This window comes from Echiichthys vipera (assembly GCF_963691815.1).
Source record: "Echiichthys vipera genome assembly, chromosome: 12".
NCBI classification, from domain to species: domain Eukaryota; kingdom Metazoa; phylum Chordata; class Actinopteri; order Perciformes; family Trachinidae; genus Echiichthys; species Echiichthys vipera.
Genome location: NC_139837.1, coordinates 15,972,003 through 15,987,966, shown reverse-complemented (window position 1 = coordinate 15,987,966; position 15,964 = coordinate 15,972,003). Strand labels below are relative to the sequence as shown.

General features: G+C 40.9%; 1 protein-coding gene across 1 annotated transcript; it reads right to left on the bottom strand.

Moving 5' to 3' along the window:
• Nucleotides 1-901: 901 nt before the first annotated feature.
• On the bottom strand, nucleotides 902-15,703 carry pgfb (placental growth factor b). Its single transcript, XM_083924489.1, has 7 exons — nucleotides 15,611-15,703; nucleotides 4,486-4,522; nucleotides 2,605-2,801; nucleotides 2,417-2,496; nucleotides 2,120-2,149; nucleotides 1,957-2,019; nucleotides 902-1,525 (listed from the first exon to the last, which is right to left on the bottom strand). The coding sequence occupies exons 1-7, from the start codon at nucleotides 15,671-15,673 to the stop codon at nucleotides 1,504-1,506; spliced, it is 492 nt and encodes a 163-aa protein (XP_083780615.1). The 5' UTR covers nucleotides 15,674-15,703; the 3' UTR covers nucleotides 902-1,503.
• Between the last annotated feature and the right edge of the window lie 261 nt (nucleotides 15,704-15,964).

Sequence of the window (15,964 nt, the reverse complement as noted above, 5' to 3'; positions counted from 1 at the left end):
TAGAAAAAAAAATTCACCTGAATTTTGTAAGGCAAAATGTGTAAATCTGGAACTCCCTGTTGAAGATCTTAGTCTGTATTTAATTAAAAAAAAAAATCACACAAGACAAACTGACAACCATACCAATTTAATTACAAAATAAATATTTAAACGAAATAAAAATACTAACACAGCAGAAATGTTACTTTGTACATTTTCATAAAGATTTTCTTTGTGTAGTACATGAAAAAAAATACAAAAAGGACATCATTTTACATAGCTAACTACTTCAATTGGTCCCTTCCTTACTGCAGTGTTTCCAAAAAACAGACTGAGGAAGACACCTGTCGCTTATGGGAGTCACCATGGTGGACACAAAGGTGTGCTGTTTAACAGCACAAAACACAGACATGCTTTTATATCCATGAGAAACTTAATGACAGTAAAACAACAAAAATTATTTGTAAAAACACTCCTTAATAGGCATAATCAAATGAGCACTTAAGTGTATTGGTTACTGATCTGCCCTGAATCCTGCTGGAGCTTCCACATCCCTTCTACAGCCTACCACACACTTCCTGGTGTGATATAAGATAAAGTGATGGTATCCGATGTGAACCGACCCTCCAAAACAATAGAGAAAGTGTGACAATTTGGATTTTTGACAATATGATACATCATAGTAATTAATTCATACACGATCTTCTGTGGTCTTCATTTGATTTTTTTTCTGATAAATACTGAATTGACAGTAAAACACTTCAAACTCATGCCTGGTCACAAGGTGCAACAGAGGGAGAGGCTTCACACCGAGCTAGCGACCTCCATACGTGATAGGTAGATTCCAGTAAACTGATTGGTTGTGATTGACGACACTGTCCTATGTCTGATCTTATATGTATATAGTTGACCTAGAAAAAAACACACACACTTTAAGCATAGAGGAGTTTTGAGCACTGTTTCCATAAAACACCAGAGGGAGACATTTCATTATTGCATGTACAAAGCAGCTGCACACTCAGTCCAACTTACGGTATGTTGCTTTGACAAGTCAAGGCTTCTTGGATAACGTTCAAACAAAAAGATGACAAACTTCTTTAAAGGTTGCTAGTCCAAATATATTCCGCTGTATCAATAAATATAGATTTATTTATTCAAACAAGTGTAACCACCTTTAAATACCAAAGAAATGACCAAATTACAATAACTGATACAGTAATAATTAGTATAAAAGAGAAGGCGTCGATCTGTTTGGTTCTACATTGCACTGGCTCCCAGGGATGTCCATTGTGTCAGGTGTGTAACAGCAGTGTTTCCACCGATCAAAACACACTTCCTGTTGAAGCTTGTCATTAAAAACGCTCTGCCCATCAGCGGGAGGGCATGTCAGCAAAACAACCCAGCTGTTTGAGTCTCTGTTTGGAGACCGTATTGATAGATGAGCGGAGGAGACTCTGGATGCCGTCACTGGGTTGGAAATAAATACTGAGCCACACTGCAACTCGGGGTTGGTCACCACTGCAGTTACCTGCGAGGGTTCTGGCACCTGAAAATCACAAGAACGAATAACACATCTTTAATACTGTCAATAGATAGTTGGAAGGTACATAGAAGAAGAAGAAGAAGAGTCACTTTATTAATCCTGCAAGGGTAAATTACATTTTTTCACTCTGTTATTATTCACGTTACACACACATGCACAAACAGGACATATATACATGCAATTAATGGAAGGATGTCAGAGCGAGGAGGCTGCCAAATGGATCGGCGCCCCGAGCAGTTGGGGGTTCAGTGCCTTGCTCAACAGCACCTCGGCAGTGCCCAGGAAATGAACTGGCACCTCTCCAGCCACCAGTCCACACTCCATCCATGGTCCACACAGGGACTCAAAACTGCGACCCTATGGTTCCCAGCCAAGTCACTGAGCTACTGCCGCCCATACATGTACGTATGTTTCACCTAAGATCTGGCAATCACCTGTCACAGTCTTTCGTTTTTTGTCTGTCCTTTCTCTTCCTTCCTCTTCCTCTTTGCCTTTTCCTACAAGTAGAACACAGTTACCAATAAGCCTACGTTCTCTCAGATGGAAAATCATTATTTATTTATTTATTCTTATTAACTGTCATATTCATGTTCTTACCTTTCAACCTTCGCGATAGGTTTCCTGACTCTGAGGAACAAATCAATCAATTAGAAAGGACATCCAGGTGTAAGATCATTTGTCATTCTAAGTATTTGCCAACTCTGTCTACTAGAAATTATTTTATGTACTACTATTACCAAATATGTTTTATGGGAAAGATATTTTTTCAACTTGGCAGAAATATTTATTAGAAACATTTGCTGTTGTAAATTAGTAGAATATAAATGTAGTTTATAGGTAGACAGGGACGGTATTTGCATACTTCATGTCACAAATTATGACTTGTTTTCTTACCTACATTCACATGTCTGATGCTCCACAAACGTCATCTCAACATATTCTTGACCCGGCTCTGATGGCCTGATTTTCAACAGCTACGGAATAAAACCAGTTAAGATTACCAGTAGAAGCAAAAACAGTACATACAGTAATGGATCATACAAATTTAGCAACAGTTATATCACAGAATGCACTTGTCTTACCTGCATGGTGACGTTTGTGGTGTGGGTGGGATGACACTCCAGGTTTTCGTCCCCACAGCAACCTGCGCACCTCACCAGCGGCACACAAGCGGGGCTGTAGATGTGCTCCACCTCTGACGGGTACTCCTGCACCACCTCCACCAGCTTCTCAATGGTCCGGCAGAAGCTGCGACCCCACACTTCTTGGAACATCAATACTACGGATGAGAGTAGAGTGCATGGTCAGATATATGTATATGTGTTATTATTTTCTGTCTTTCTAGCCTACCTTCACAGTACGGAGTGACATGACATTGACTTATTATTGTTTGAGTTTGTGTATGTGAAACTTAATCAGAACTGGCAGATAAAAAATACAATTTTTGTACTTTGTACGGAATTGAACTGTTAATGATCATTTACAAACAGTATTATTAATTACCTCAATACTATAACAATCTTATACCATGTAGACAGAAACATAAAACCACTTGCAATACGCCAGTGTGTATCCTGTTTTCATTTTGAAGTAAAAATGTTTGTATAATGTACAGTACGCTTTCCTGTGGGAGTATATGTGTGAAAGTATCCCAGTTGCACAGTCTGTGGGGGAGGAACAGAGACGACTACGGCCGAACAAACAGAGAAGGAAGAGAAAACAAACATTGGAAACATGGCCATGAACAGAACCATGCTGGAGCTGGAGCTGAGCTGCCTCGCAGGCACCACTGGGACTTAAATGACCCCTGAGGTCACCGAATGGAGCCTGACACCACAACAGCTGTTTATAAAAGCAGACAGGCTGGGAGGAGACGGCTGGTGAAGCATCTACGTTAGGGAGATGAGGCCACAAACTATTATGTGCAGCTCAAAAGGGCCAATTCACCGACTCCTTGAGCTTATGGTTTGTCTGATGCTTATTTGGCTTTTTTTCTTAAATGTTCTCTAATCCTCCGGCTGCATGTTCTACACTATTAGCTCTCTCTTCCACTATTAGCAGCGTTAATTTATAGTGATGTGAGGGAGGAACGGTATATGAGGGGAGAAAGTAAGCACTTAAGTAATCCCTGCTAGTCCAGGCATGACCTGTGATTTTCTATATTCAAATTAAATTCATTGACTAGCTTACCTCAAAGAGCCTTATGACACACAGCGGATGAATGAACAGCTCAGTTCAAAAGTATTTGTCAAAGCTGGCATCCATTCAATTAGTCTGCATCCGACTAAAGGTTCGACCACAAAACACTGTAAAAATATGGTTTGACTTAAACGTTGGAACTACTTTTTCCAACTAAAAGTTATTCTTGTTGACTCTCTGGCTGTAAAATATAAATGTAAAAGAACAAAATGTTGGCATTGTAGGTTCTGCAAACCACAGATATGTTGAATCTCAATGTTTTGTTTCTGAACCGCTGAAACCCGTTCGCAGTTTTAAAACATGTGGTTAATGTTGTGAACTCAAACAAAAGCTATCACTTAGGTTTGGGCATCAAAACTACATAGTTAGGCTCAGGGAAATAGTTGGGTTCGGGATAAAATAAGTACGTCTGTTATGTAATTATGGCTCATTTTGACATGGGATGGGACACGAACAGGACACCTACAGTGAAAGGCCAGTGTGTGTATGACCCAACCATCCACCCCGACCTTTTCTCTAAGTGGAGTTTGAGGCTTGTTACGCTTTGTCACCTGACTTTCAGAGCCCTTGCTCTAAACATGTAAAACTGAGGTGGATGGTTTTACACTGGGGCCAGTTGAAAGCCTGGTGCATCTCATACACACGCTAAAGGGGCCCAAAAACATTTCATATCAACGTTGCAGTGGCTTGCAGAAACATACTATGTCAATATTATTTCTCGCCGACTGGGCTGAAGAGGCAGAAAAAATAGCATGTATTCCTACCTTCAGTTGTATTATTTATGCTTGGCGAGGGAAGACTCTGCAAAACAGGACAAAAAAGTTGATTATTCATTCAGGATTGCTGTGTACATACAATAGTTAATAACCCTCCATCTTTTTAGTTGAGCATCCAAATTAAATGGTTGGGACTGAAACACAGATGACGGCAAACACATGAGAAAAGGGACATGTTCAGGCAATAAAGACAGCACCAGCCTGCAGTATCACCAATATTAGACACTCAAGTATCGTTGTCCTGGCAAATGATCACACACCTTTTTTCCACCCTGCAGTGGAAAAGTCTTTCTGACAAGCAGCAGATCCTGTCTCCCATATATCACGTTCCTCTGTGTGCCCAACTGTTTAGGTTCAAAACCTGTTTCCTGTGGTGTAAGATTCATCTCTCTATTTATTTTCCCATTGATGGTTTCCCCCTCCGTCTTGATTTTTTCCCATCATCCCATGATAAACAGAGTGCATTTCTCATTCGCCTGGGAAAACACAAAACCTCTAGTTGACTCCATCTCAGGAAGGGAAATCTACGTTTGATAAAATACCCTCCAGCAGAATAAGGTCCAGACTTTCGACAGACAACAGCAATCTCTTCTCATCGACGGTGTTACATTTCAGGTTTTGTGTAACACATACACACCCCCGCACACCTGATGACATTTATACTGTAACACTGTCTGTGTACACTCTGATAGTGGGATTAACTCAAAGTGTTGGACCAAAAGCTGTTATATAATAGCACACAGGCAGACAAGGGCATTACCAACATGATGACACTAAGGACTGTTGCTTTTGACACCATCTGTCCATTGCTAAAGTGCATCTTCTTCCTGTTATGGTCCAACATTAGTTTGAGGGCGAGGAAACGTCTGTCAGCAGCATACTGCTACACTCTTTTTTTCCCCAAACAATGTGATTAAAGAGGAATGTCCTGCTTTGATGATGATGCATTCGCACTCGCACAAACATTTCAGAGGTTCCTGTAAAACTGTCACTGACATAAGTGGCAGAGTATATTTGGGACTGATCTGTCTTCTCTGCAACAGAATGTACTGTACGACAGACTTCATATCATAAGCTGCACAAGAGCTTCCAGTCAACCACTTAGGTTCAGTCCTCCCCTTGTTCGGGGATCTGTTCGGCTTCTCCCCTCTCTCTCTCTCTCTCTCTCTCTCTCTCTCTCTCTCTCTCTCTCTCTCTCAAAGTGACTGTTCATCTGGCCAAAATATACAGCTGTTCCTCTGACAGAAGAGCTGTTCTATAGAGTGGCGTTCATTGAACTGTGTCGGCTTTACAACAGCACCACAGGATACAAGCTCCACTAGCAGAATGTGCTTCATTCACAGCATGGGAAAGTCACAGTTCAGTTTAAGTTATTGTTAAAAGTCACTTCCACTCTCTGGGGCATTGATTATTTTTTTCATCCTTCTCGAGCAGCAATGCCAGGCTTAAAAAATAAATCCTTTTCCATCGTTAATTGGCATATGATCTGTACTCTCTCTTCTTTTCTATCGCAGCTCCACATCACAAGGGCTTTTTGGCTCTGGCTTCTCGGTTGCAGTTCAGATTGTGAAGAGGTGGGAAAGATTTTCTGACCTTGGTCATGGGTTAAGCCTTGACATGGTGAGGAGGCATCTTTGGCAACTCCTGTGGTTGAGAACAGAGGAGTGAGCTGCCTACTAGAAGCTGCCAGATTATTCAAGGCTGCATGAGGATCCTCACGTAGCCACCCCTTCCTCCTTGTGCACTTAAAAGTAATACTGAGTCATTAAAAGGTGATTTGGCTCTTGTGTGAAGGAGGGATCACTTTAAATCAATATATGTGTATAAAAGTGTCTAATAAATCTCAGTGTTGTCCTCTCAGGGTTTATTTTTCACTTCATTCCCTGATGACCTTTTTTCAGGGAGTTTATACTGTAACATTGCTGTGTGTCATTCCCATGTATTGTTTTCATAATTATGTGTTAAAACTTTTGAGACTTAACTATGATTAAGGGCTACACACATAAACTTGCCCTGACTATAAATTCTTCTACCCTTAGCTAATCATGGAAAACTTCTACTTGTCCTCTGCATTGAATGTACAACATATGTGGTTTAGTAAATACCACAAATGCTGTGAAATCATTAAAAAGCTACATTCTTTTCCAAACCAAAAACAACAGTGACAATAAAAAGATCCCTTTTTACCATTACTCAGAAGGAAAACCCTTTCCACTGTGCTGATCTCCTGCACAATCCAGTGTGAAATACAGTATATTGCTGCTGGTGAATTAAACATCAAGATCTGGACAATACTCAGACAAACAGCCCTAAAAGCAGTTGTGGATAGATAAAGTGCAGCTAAAGTTGGCTTTTATTACAACCTATTCAGCATCATCAAATGTGTAAAGAAAAAATCTATATGATATAGATTTACACTGAAATGCATGTGGTGCAGAGTTGTTATTCTACAGAATCACCGCCGTGCAACTACTTTCATTGTCAAATAATCTGATTTTTTTATTTATTTTAAAATGTCAGTACTGCGAACAACATCATAAAAAATCAAATGTTTTCAGGCAAGCTAATATTGTCATTGATTAACTGTCAAATGGTGTCAGTGACTTACTAGCCTTTTCTTTGGACCAGTGCTCAAGTCTGTTACTTCACATAAAAACAACGCAAGAACAACACAAAACACACACATTGCAAAAGTGCTAAGTGCTAAAATGCTTGTGTATCTATCACAAACTATTTACCATTAGATTTCAGCAACTTGACAGAGGCTGGAACAGACAATAGCTGTATTGTGCCAGAGAACTTCTCTGGAGAAGCTTCTCATTGGAGAATTAACATGGTGTATGTGTGATCAGGGTTATGGCCCCCATGTCCAATCTGGTCACTGTCCCATAGTTGCACACGTTGTTTTCAGCCCCTGACATCTGCTTCAGAGACATTTTGCTTGTATTGCAGAGTGAGGGGCAGTTAGTTTGAACAAGAGAGCAGAGATTTAAAGATCTGTAGCAGTTTGTAACAAAAGCATGGCATTTAGAGGTCAACTTGACTTTAAGCTTTTTTAAAAACTAGTCTCTATGCTTCTGAAGTCTCAAGTTTAAGTTCGCAAGCTGCTGGCTGAGAGTTTGCTCCATCCACTGGGTCAGATCAGAGGACCTGTTGTGTCCCTGGGCTCCTGCTGTCAGGCCACAGAGGCTCCAGGCCTCATTACTCTTCTCCACTCCCACACAGCTGAACTGCGTCATCTTTAACCTCTTTGCTTAACTCCATCTGTAAGAGGAAGGGCATCATGCGTAGGGAGACAAAACAAAACATGATGGGGACCCAGCATAATGGTCATAAAAAATTAAAAAAAATCAACGTTGACGGTCAAGCTGGGGAGGGGGCAATGTTTAGTTCCACAGCAGGTACTATGGCCACTAGCCAAGAAGATCTGGACACCAGCCAGCATATTGCTCAGTGTGTTTCCTAGAGAGTAACAGAGGGGACTGATGAAATAAATGAATGGAAACAAATGTAGATTATAGATGCCAGGTTATCTGAAGTAGATAAGACAACTTCTCGTTTGTGACTAGACTGTAAAATTACGCAGAAATGGATTAAGTCATCTAAATTTCTCATCTCCTTTGGATTGTGAAACAATGACAGTGAGGATGTTTTGTTTCCAAATAATGTTAAATTAATTGCACTCTTTCACATGATTGTACTTTGAATTCAGGGGAAATACAAAAAAGGTTGAATCCTTTTTGAGAGAGAGTATTCTGTTCAAAACCTGTGTGTATTTCCATAAATCAAATGTTAGTCCATCAGTTATTTCACTTTTGGCACATTTCGGCTGAAAGCAGCATTCGCAAGAATTTCTCCATATTTGGTGTAGTTTGAAAAGGGGAGGGATTTCAGTTTCAAATATCTATTAGTAGAGGAGAAAAAAATAAAACCATGGACCTGTAATTCTCCGTATTACCAGTTAACACACAAACTATATAGGAGTAATAAAATGTGTAAACAGATGCTACCTCAGCTCTAGTATCAGGGAGTTATCATGTATCTGCAGTTCTCTAACAAGGCTTGTTCATTCATCATCTTTGACAAACTCGACAGCTTGCACACTGATCACTTTGAAGCTGTGTCAACTGACTGAAGATTACAAAAGACGTTTAACAGAATCCCTGGTTACAGAAAACTACATGAGATGTGGACAGATTTCTGGAGTGCTGTGTTCTTGCTTTCATTCGTACTGAGTTTTTGGAAAGCCTTTCTGCAAACCTCCTTGACTCTAGCAAACATTGATCCCTGCTAGATCGGGCACCGTGCCATTATTTACATTGCTTTCCAAAAAGGGTCTACTTTCAAAATTAACCTTATTCGGTGAGGGTGACAGTGCAGATAAACAGACCACAGATGAGATGCAGGCTTTGCGGTTTGGTCGTCTCTATCAAGGAAAATCTGCTCTTGAAAAGAGTTTAGTGATTTGGGATATCCATGCAAAGGAGAAGTGTAGCAGAAAATGCAAAGCTGGCAAACATCCCAGCCGTAATCCAGACCAGTAAAGCACCTGCATCCCCAACTCGCTGAAAACATATATGCCAAAAGGAACTGTGTCCTGTCTTTTGGCCTGACTCAAGCGTCACTCTGAACACAAGACCACACAAGACAAAGAGCACCAAAGCAGAACAAGTGAATACAAACAGAGACGGCTAGACGAGTGAGAAAAAGAGCTACCTCCCTGCCTCATTGAGCGTCCTTATCCATCCTTTATCGAGAACCAGATTCCACATCATCAACACCATGACTGCAACATTAATTCTCAGGCCTCTCACCGGGCCTGCAGGTCACTGTATCTGTTCTCCGCCACTACAAAAGAAAGCAGGTTCTGTTTTGTATACACAAGGTGGGTGGACCTACAATGACAGCGGTGCCGTTACAAGTCTGACAGTCTCCAGCTGGGTCTCTGGGGTGGTCAGGTCAGGGCTTGTGATCATAGAGCACTGCCAAAACACCAACAAACTTCAACAGAGCATGTGGTAAATGTGCCACAACACTTTCTCAAGTGAGCTGGGTGAATGGTGTCTTTGAAATCCAGAGTTATTCCAGAGATTAGACACACTTAACAGTTTTTTAACTAACTATATATATAGTTGGACATTTAGGGAATTATACTCCACTATAATAGTAGTGGATGAGAAGATAATAGCACTGTTGGTAACAAAAGGTAACAAAATCCAGCTCCTCTAAAGCTCACTAACTTTTAAATCTTGTTTGTGTGATCGGTGCAAAAAACAAAGTGAGTAGTTGTGGTTTTATGGGGTTAAATATGCTGTACTATTTCTTGGTTGGGAGAAGTTACTTCCTGGAGTCTCAGCTGGTTTCCTGAACGCACAAAGATGATACAAATTCAGCAAATCACAGCGCCTGCAAGTAGTAATAGTCTGGTACCTGCAAACCTTCTGTTTTTGTACGGATGACAGGCTAGTCTTTATGCTAATATATGCTTATGGTCTCTTTGCTCTTATAGAGTGGTATCGATCTTCTCATCTACCTCTCAGCAAAAAGTTTCTATATCCTATGATTTGTTACTATATTGACTACTTCTAAGACTCCTAAGACTTTTCAAGACTTTTCAAGATAAAGATAATCATATTGTTTAATATAATTATTTTGTCCTCTGCTGTGAGTTTGGAAATATTATAAGCAAATAGCAAAAAACTAAAACTAAAAACAGGGTCAAGTGACAGGGGAGACATAAAGTTCCATATAGATGTTGATTTAGATAAACACCATTTCCTCAGTATAAGTCCATTAATGCATGCACAAATGTCCCCCTTAAGACACAAACACACACACCCACACACACACACACACACACACACACACACACACACACACACACACACACACACACACAGGTCTTGAGATAAGGCTGACCGGTGGTAATTGTGGTCTCTATTACAGTAAACGCTGTTCTCCCTGTGTAAACCACAGTAAATTACATCCAGATGGGAGATTAAAGCTTGCTGAGTAGACAGCTGCCCCGAGCGCCACCGCTCCTCCTCCTCCACAGGAGGAAGGAGAAATCCATATTTCCTGACTGCGATTGTGACTATCCCTTGGGCCGGGACATTACAACTAGAGAGAAATACCACAACAACGCAAATAAGAGCTTTATAAGTCAACAGGTCACTGCCACTGCATGGCCAGAGCCAGAGACACAGTGATGGGAGATGTTTACTTTTTAATGTTGGATTGTTAATAACTGAGCTGCAGCTCAACAAAAACTGTTACTTTTTGGTTTTGAGAAAGTGAAACCTACACCTGATGTTTACTGTTGATGCATTTGGAAACCTTTTGCTGATGAAACTCTATTGTAACTACTAGAAATGTGAGGTTATGTCATCTACACTTGGCTAGTTATGAACAAGAATAAGAAAAACACACCATGCACAAAAACATGTGTGTGTGATGCAGATGATCAGACTCAAGAATTGTTTTGCTGCCGGTGGTGACGTAAAGGAAACATCTGTGTAACGTCCTCATACACAAAGATACAAGAGCAGAAGATGAGGCTTATTGCTTTCCTTTTCTTTTCTTTTTTTACCCAGAGTCATCAGGAGCATGCTTTACTGGTGAAGAGATGAGTCTGTCAAGCAACGTCAAATGAGTTAAGCAAGAAGTTTTCCCTGTATCAGGTTTCAACTGTTTTAGCCAAGAAAATGCTGTATTTTGAAATAGACATGTACAAAAAAATTCAAAATCTCATACCAGAGCAGCTTCTAATTGGTTGGTTGTGTTGACGCAAGTTTTGCCTGCATTCATCACTATGACAATAAAATGGAGGTATTACACACAGACGGTGGGGAAATTGCCAAATGGGCAGGAGGCAACAGGTACTGCTCTTTCGATTTGCAGTGAGGCACAGGCAGGAACTATGCATACACACACACACACACACACGCACACAGACACACAAACACACAGACACACACACACACACACACACACACAGACACACAAACACACAAACACACAGACACACACACACACACACACACACACACACACACACACACACACACACACACACACACACACACACACACACACACACACACACACACACACACACACACACACACACACACACACAGGAAGCACCAATAATACACTGAACAGGAGAACGGAGGGTGTCGAGGATCAACATAACCGGTGGACAGCGTTGCTAATGAAGTGACCATGAGGCCACCATTGTTCCAAAGTGAAAACCAGGTGCTTCCACCCTCTATCAAGAGCCATATATGAATGGGGCCACGTTTCAAGAGAATGAATCACATCTGACAGAAAGCACACATGACTTGAAACCACAGGAATCAGGACAACGTGAATTCTATCAGTTGTATCAATAATTTTGAAGCTGCTTGCTGATAAATCACAATATACAGTGGCAAAAATAATTTTTTGTGCATAAGGTTATCAACAATTGTCCAGTGATGGGTACTTTATTCTTAAGTTTAGTTTATTTAGTTCATTAAAAAAGGACAGTGTGCAAAGACATTAGTTATTTGTAAAAATAAATAAATAAATAAATGTTTGAATCACATTTAGCAGAAAGCTCACAAAAAACAAACACATAACACTACGATACTACAGTACAAAATGACGTAGTAAGTAAGTAAGTACACAATACACTAACAATTGCACTACATAACATTAAAACACAAGTCATGGCATCACAGTGCGGAGCACAGTACACAAATACAATAAATACACACAGATAAAACATAAAGTGCATACAAAAATATTAGCGTACAACCCCGCCTATTGCACATACCCCCTATTGCATATAACAAGATGTGAGCAACACTGTACAACATATTATCCATATTGCACAACCCTGTCTACATTTAGAAATATAGTTATCATACAACCCCTGCCTTTTGCACATACCCCCTAGTGCATGTACCAACATGCAGCCTACACTATATGAAATATTACCCATATTTCACAACCCTGTCTGCATACAAGAATTAGATTATTTTACAACCCTGTGTAGCTCATTCCAACACATAGCCTACACTATACATCATATTGTCCATATTGCACAGCCCTGCCTATACCCATAAATAAAGTTATCATGCAGCCATGCTTATTGCACATATCCCCCTATTGCAAATACCAACACATAGCCTACATTACATTACCAGTACATATTATCCATATTGCACGACCTCAGAGTTATACAGAAAATCAGAGACCATACCATCTCTCTGCAGTTAGTGCTGACAGACTTAATTACTCAGACGTTATGTTTTTAAGTTGTGTGTAAAACTATGATAGTTTGTGACGTTTTTAAATGGTCAGGAAGACTTTTAAGATTAATGTGAAAAGGCTGATCAGGCAAAAACAGAGCTTCTCTTGGGGACGTTGCAGTCACCCTGAGAGGCGGACCTTGAGGCTCTGGTCATAAGTTCAGAGTGGGGCAGTACAAAGTTTTTCAAAGGCACTGGTTTACAGTATACTCGGCTGCAATAATGTCCTCACATCTCATCACGTACTTGCCAATTCTTGACCTTTACACTCACCATGACTCATTTTTACCAATGACTGCTTGCTTAGTAGGCCTGCTATTCATGTAGCTGCCAGCTTAACCATCTTGGTAAATTAGAGCTTAAAAAAGAGGGGAAAGTATATAATACAGTAATGATGGCTCATTTCTACAGCGGAACAACTACTGTTGCTGCTAACAATGGTTCCCAACGTGGACCCATTGGACAACAACAGAATGAACATTTATGCTAAAGAAGACTTTTTTAGGACATTTGTCAAATCGCAGCTTTTCTTACTGTGAATACCAAACTTCAAAATTTGACCTCTTCTGGCCTTAAAATATTAATCAAAAGCAGCGGGGGGGTAAAATCACTCTTTTGGTTTATCTCCTAATACTGACATATGCAGATGATGATGGTGTAAACATAGATAATGCTTTAAGAGGTACAATGATACCAATGTTATAACGTAGTCAGTATGAAGATATGAGGAAGAAAACAACATGCAGGGGCCACACACACACACACACACACACACACACACACACACACACACACACACACACACACACACACACACACACACACACACACACACACACACACACACACACACACACACACACACACACACACACACACACATCCCCACCCTCTCTCTTGGCCATTCCTTATGGCATGAATGACTGAGTCACGCGGCTGCTGACGGCAGTTCCAGCTGCGACAGTGACAAAAAACCCTCATTATCAATAAGTTGCACATAAATTTATGGGTAAAGAATCCCAAAGAGAGACATTTAAAAATCACATTTGCAACCACATGGCCAATGTTTTCTTTTTTCCACTTTGGTATGCCAGACAGTTTAATGCAGGGGCTGGCAGGACAGAGATTCTCATTTTCTCACTATGACTTCAAAAGAGCTGCTAGCATGAGAGTGTCAGCTAAAAATGTGAACTATTTAGTTCCCCAGATGTATTTATGGTTAAGTCTTTAGGAGCATCTGTGCACTAGAGCAGGAAAGCAGAGCAACCTTTACTTTTTAAGCTGATCTCTCAGCATAAAGCAATTAATGAACTCAGAAATTGAAAAAAAACCTCAGATCCTCATAGACAGTCCGTATGATCTGACAGGTTGTTGAATCTCAGAACTGAACCGTTTACATTGGCTGCCAGTCTTTTGGGCAGCAGGGGGCCATTTAACCTGCTTCATGTTGAAGGCCCTGGATTTTGTCACTCCTATTTTGACTGAGCAGGCCATGAGCTGATTATGAGGATTAGTGGAGATGTGGTGATCCCATGCCTCTCCCACTCACTCTCAACTCAGCAACAGCTGCAAACTCTCCGGGTTAGAGAATCTGGTGGGATATGAAGTTTTTTCTAACCTCGAGAGTCTGACTTTGTTCGAGTGTTATACGTCTATGTGGACTGCAGCCTGGCAAAAAGGGAACCGAAACAATGTTCAACAGTGTTCAACAGGCAGTGGCAGCAGTGTATGAAGTGTGACAGTATTGAATGGATGCAACAATGGCCTGGTGTTGCATTAAACATGAGAGGCATCAGAGATAGCTGCCAGCCCCCAGCCACCTTGGGAGGGAAATCAGAGACTGAATGGGTTCAAGAGCCTGAGCATGAGCAGCAGTCCCGCTGTCCAATTGCACATCCTCTTACAAGTGTTTCTTCTTTGAATTAGTTCTCACTCCAGTTTCAGCTCTGTCCTGTTCTGGCACATTTTCATTTTAAAAGGCAATGCCAGCCAACAGAGAACAGAACATCTTTGTACCAGAGTAATCCCCTGCCAGCCTGACAGTGATATGACTGGCCTGAAATTAACTTTCAATGGATTTGTTTTCACACAGACACTGGTTCATCTTTATAATTCTGACACACACACACACACACACACACACACACACACACACACACACACACACACTGCATGTATCCAATAAACATACAGATATAGATGAAATAATAAGTGCTGCAGGTGCAGGTGAAGAGAAAAGAAACTGAATACACTTGTTTAACCTGATACACTACCAGCACCCTCAGTCTGTCAGGCTGAGCAGCTTGCCAACTCCCCAGGATAAAACCTACAGGCATTTACATTCAAATAATTATTGCAGATTACCTAAATAACTTCTCGCCAACGCGAAAATTATTGGATGATGATGGAAATCTACTCAAAAGTATCTCAGGAATAGCCCATGTCTGTGAAATGTATGATAGGGCTGTAGCTAATTACAAGGTTAGTGAGCGTTGCTAGACACAACAGTGAGTCACTTTGCATCACGAGATCCACAGGCAGAGTGATGCAGTTTGTCACGTTCCGTCTTATGAATGAACTGAGCAGAATGGCGCTCATTCAAAACGACATTAAAAGGTGTCAAAGCAAAGTGGATTATTAGACTTCTTCAACATTGCTTCTGCTGACTCAACCAGTTTCTATGTAGGCTCTACATAGTCTATACAATAGACTTATACCAAACTTTTACAAGCAGATGATCTAGTGTGAGCATCTTCATGTGATGAAGTCTCATTTTCAGTCAAAACGGCAGAATAGTGTCACTGAATGTAACTCACCTGTGCAGGTGAGAGCAGCAGATAAAGCGCCACCGCAGTCTGGATGACGAGACCGACTTTCATTTCGCGATGTCTGCGAGTGGAGAGGGGTTGATGGCTCCCGGTGCACACAGTAAAACAATCCAGCAAAAAGTGCAAAACTACTCGGAAATATGCTGATGGGGAATTTCCAACGGCTCCCGGTTCAGTAATGCAGAGAATGAGTGTAGTCACGTAGCTCCGCTGCCGCGTGTAACCTGATGAAGTCGCTTGTTCTTACTAATAATTAAGGCCCCTCAGGCGAACGAGACGTGCTGGGCCAATAAAATAACAGTCTGCTAAAAAAAAACCAGCACAGCACAAAACAAAGGTCTT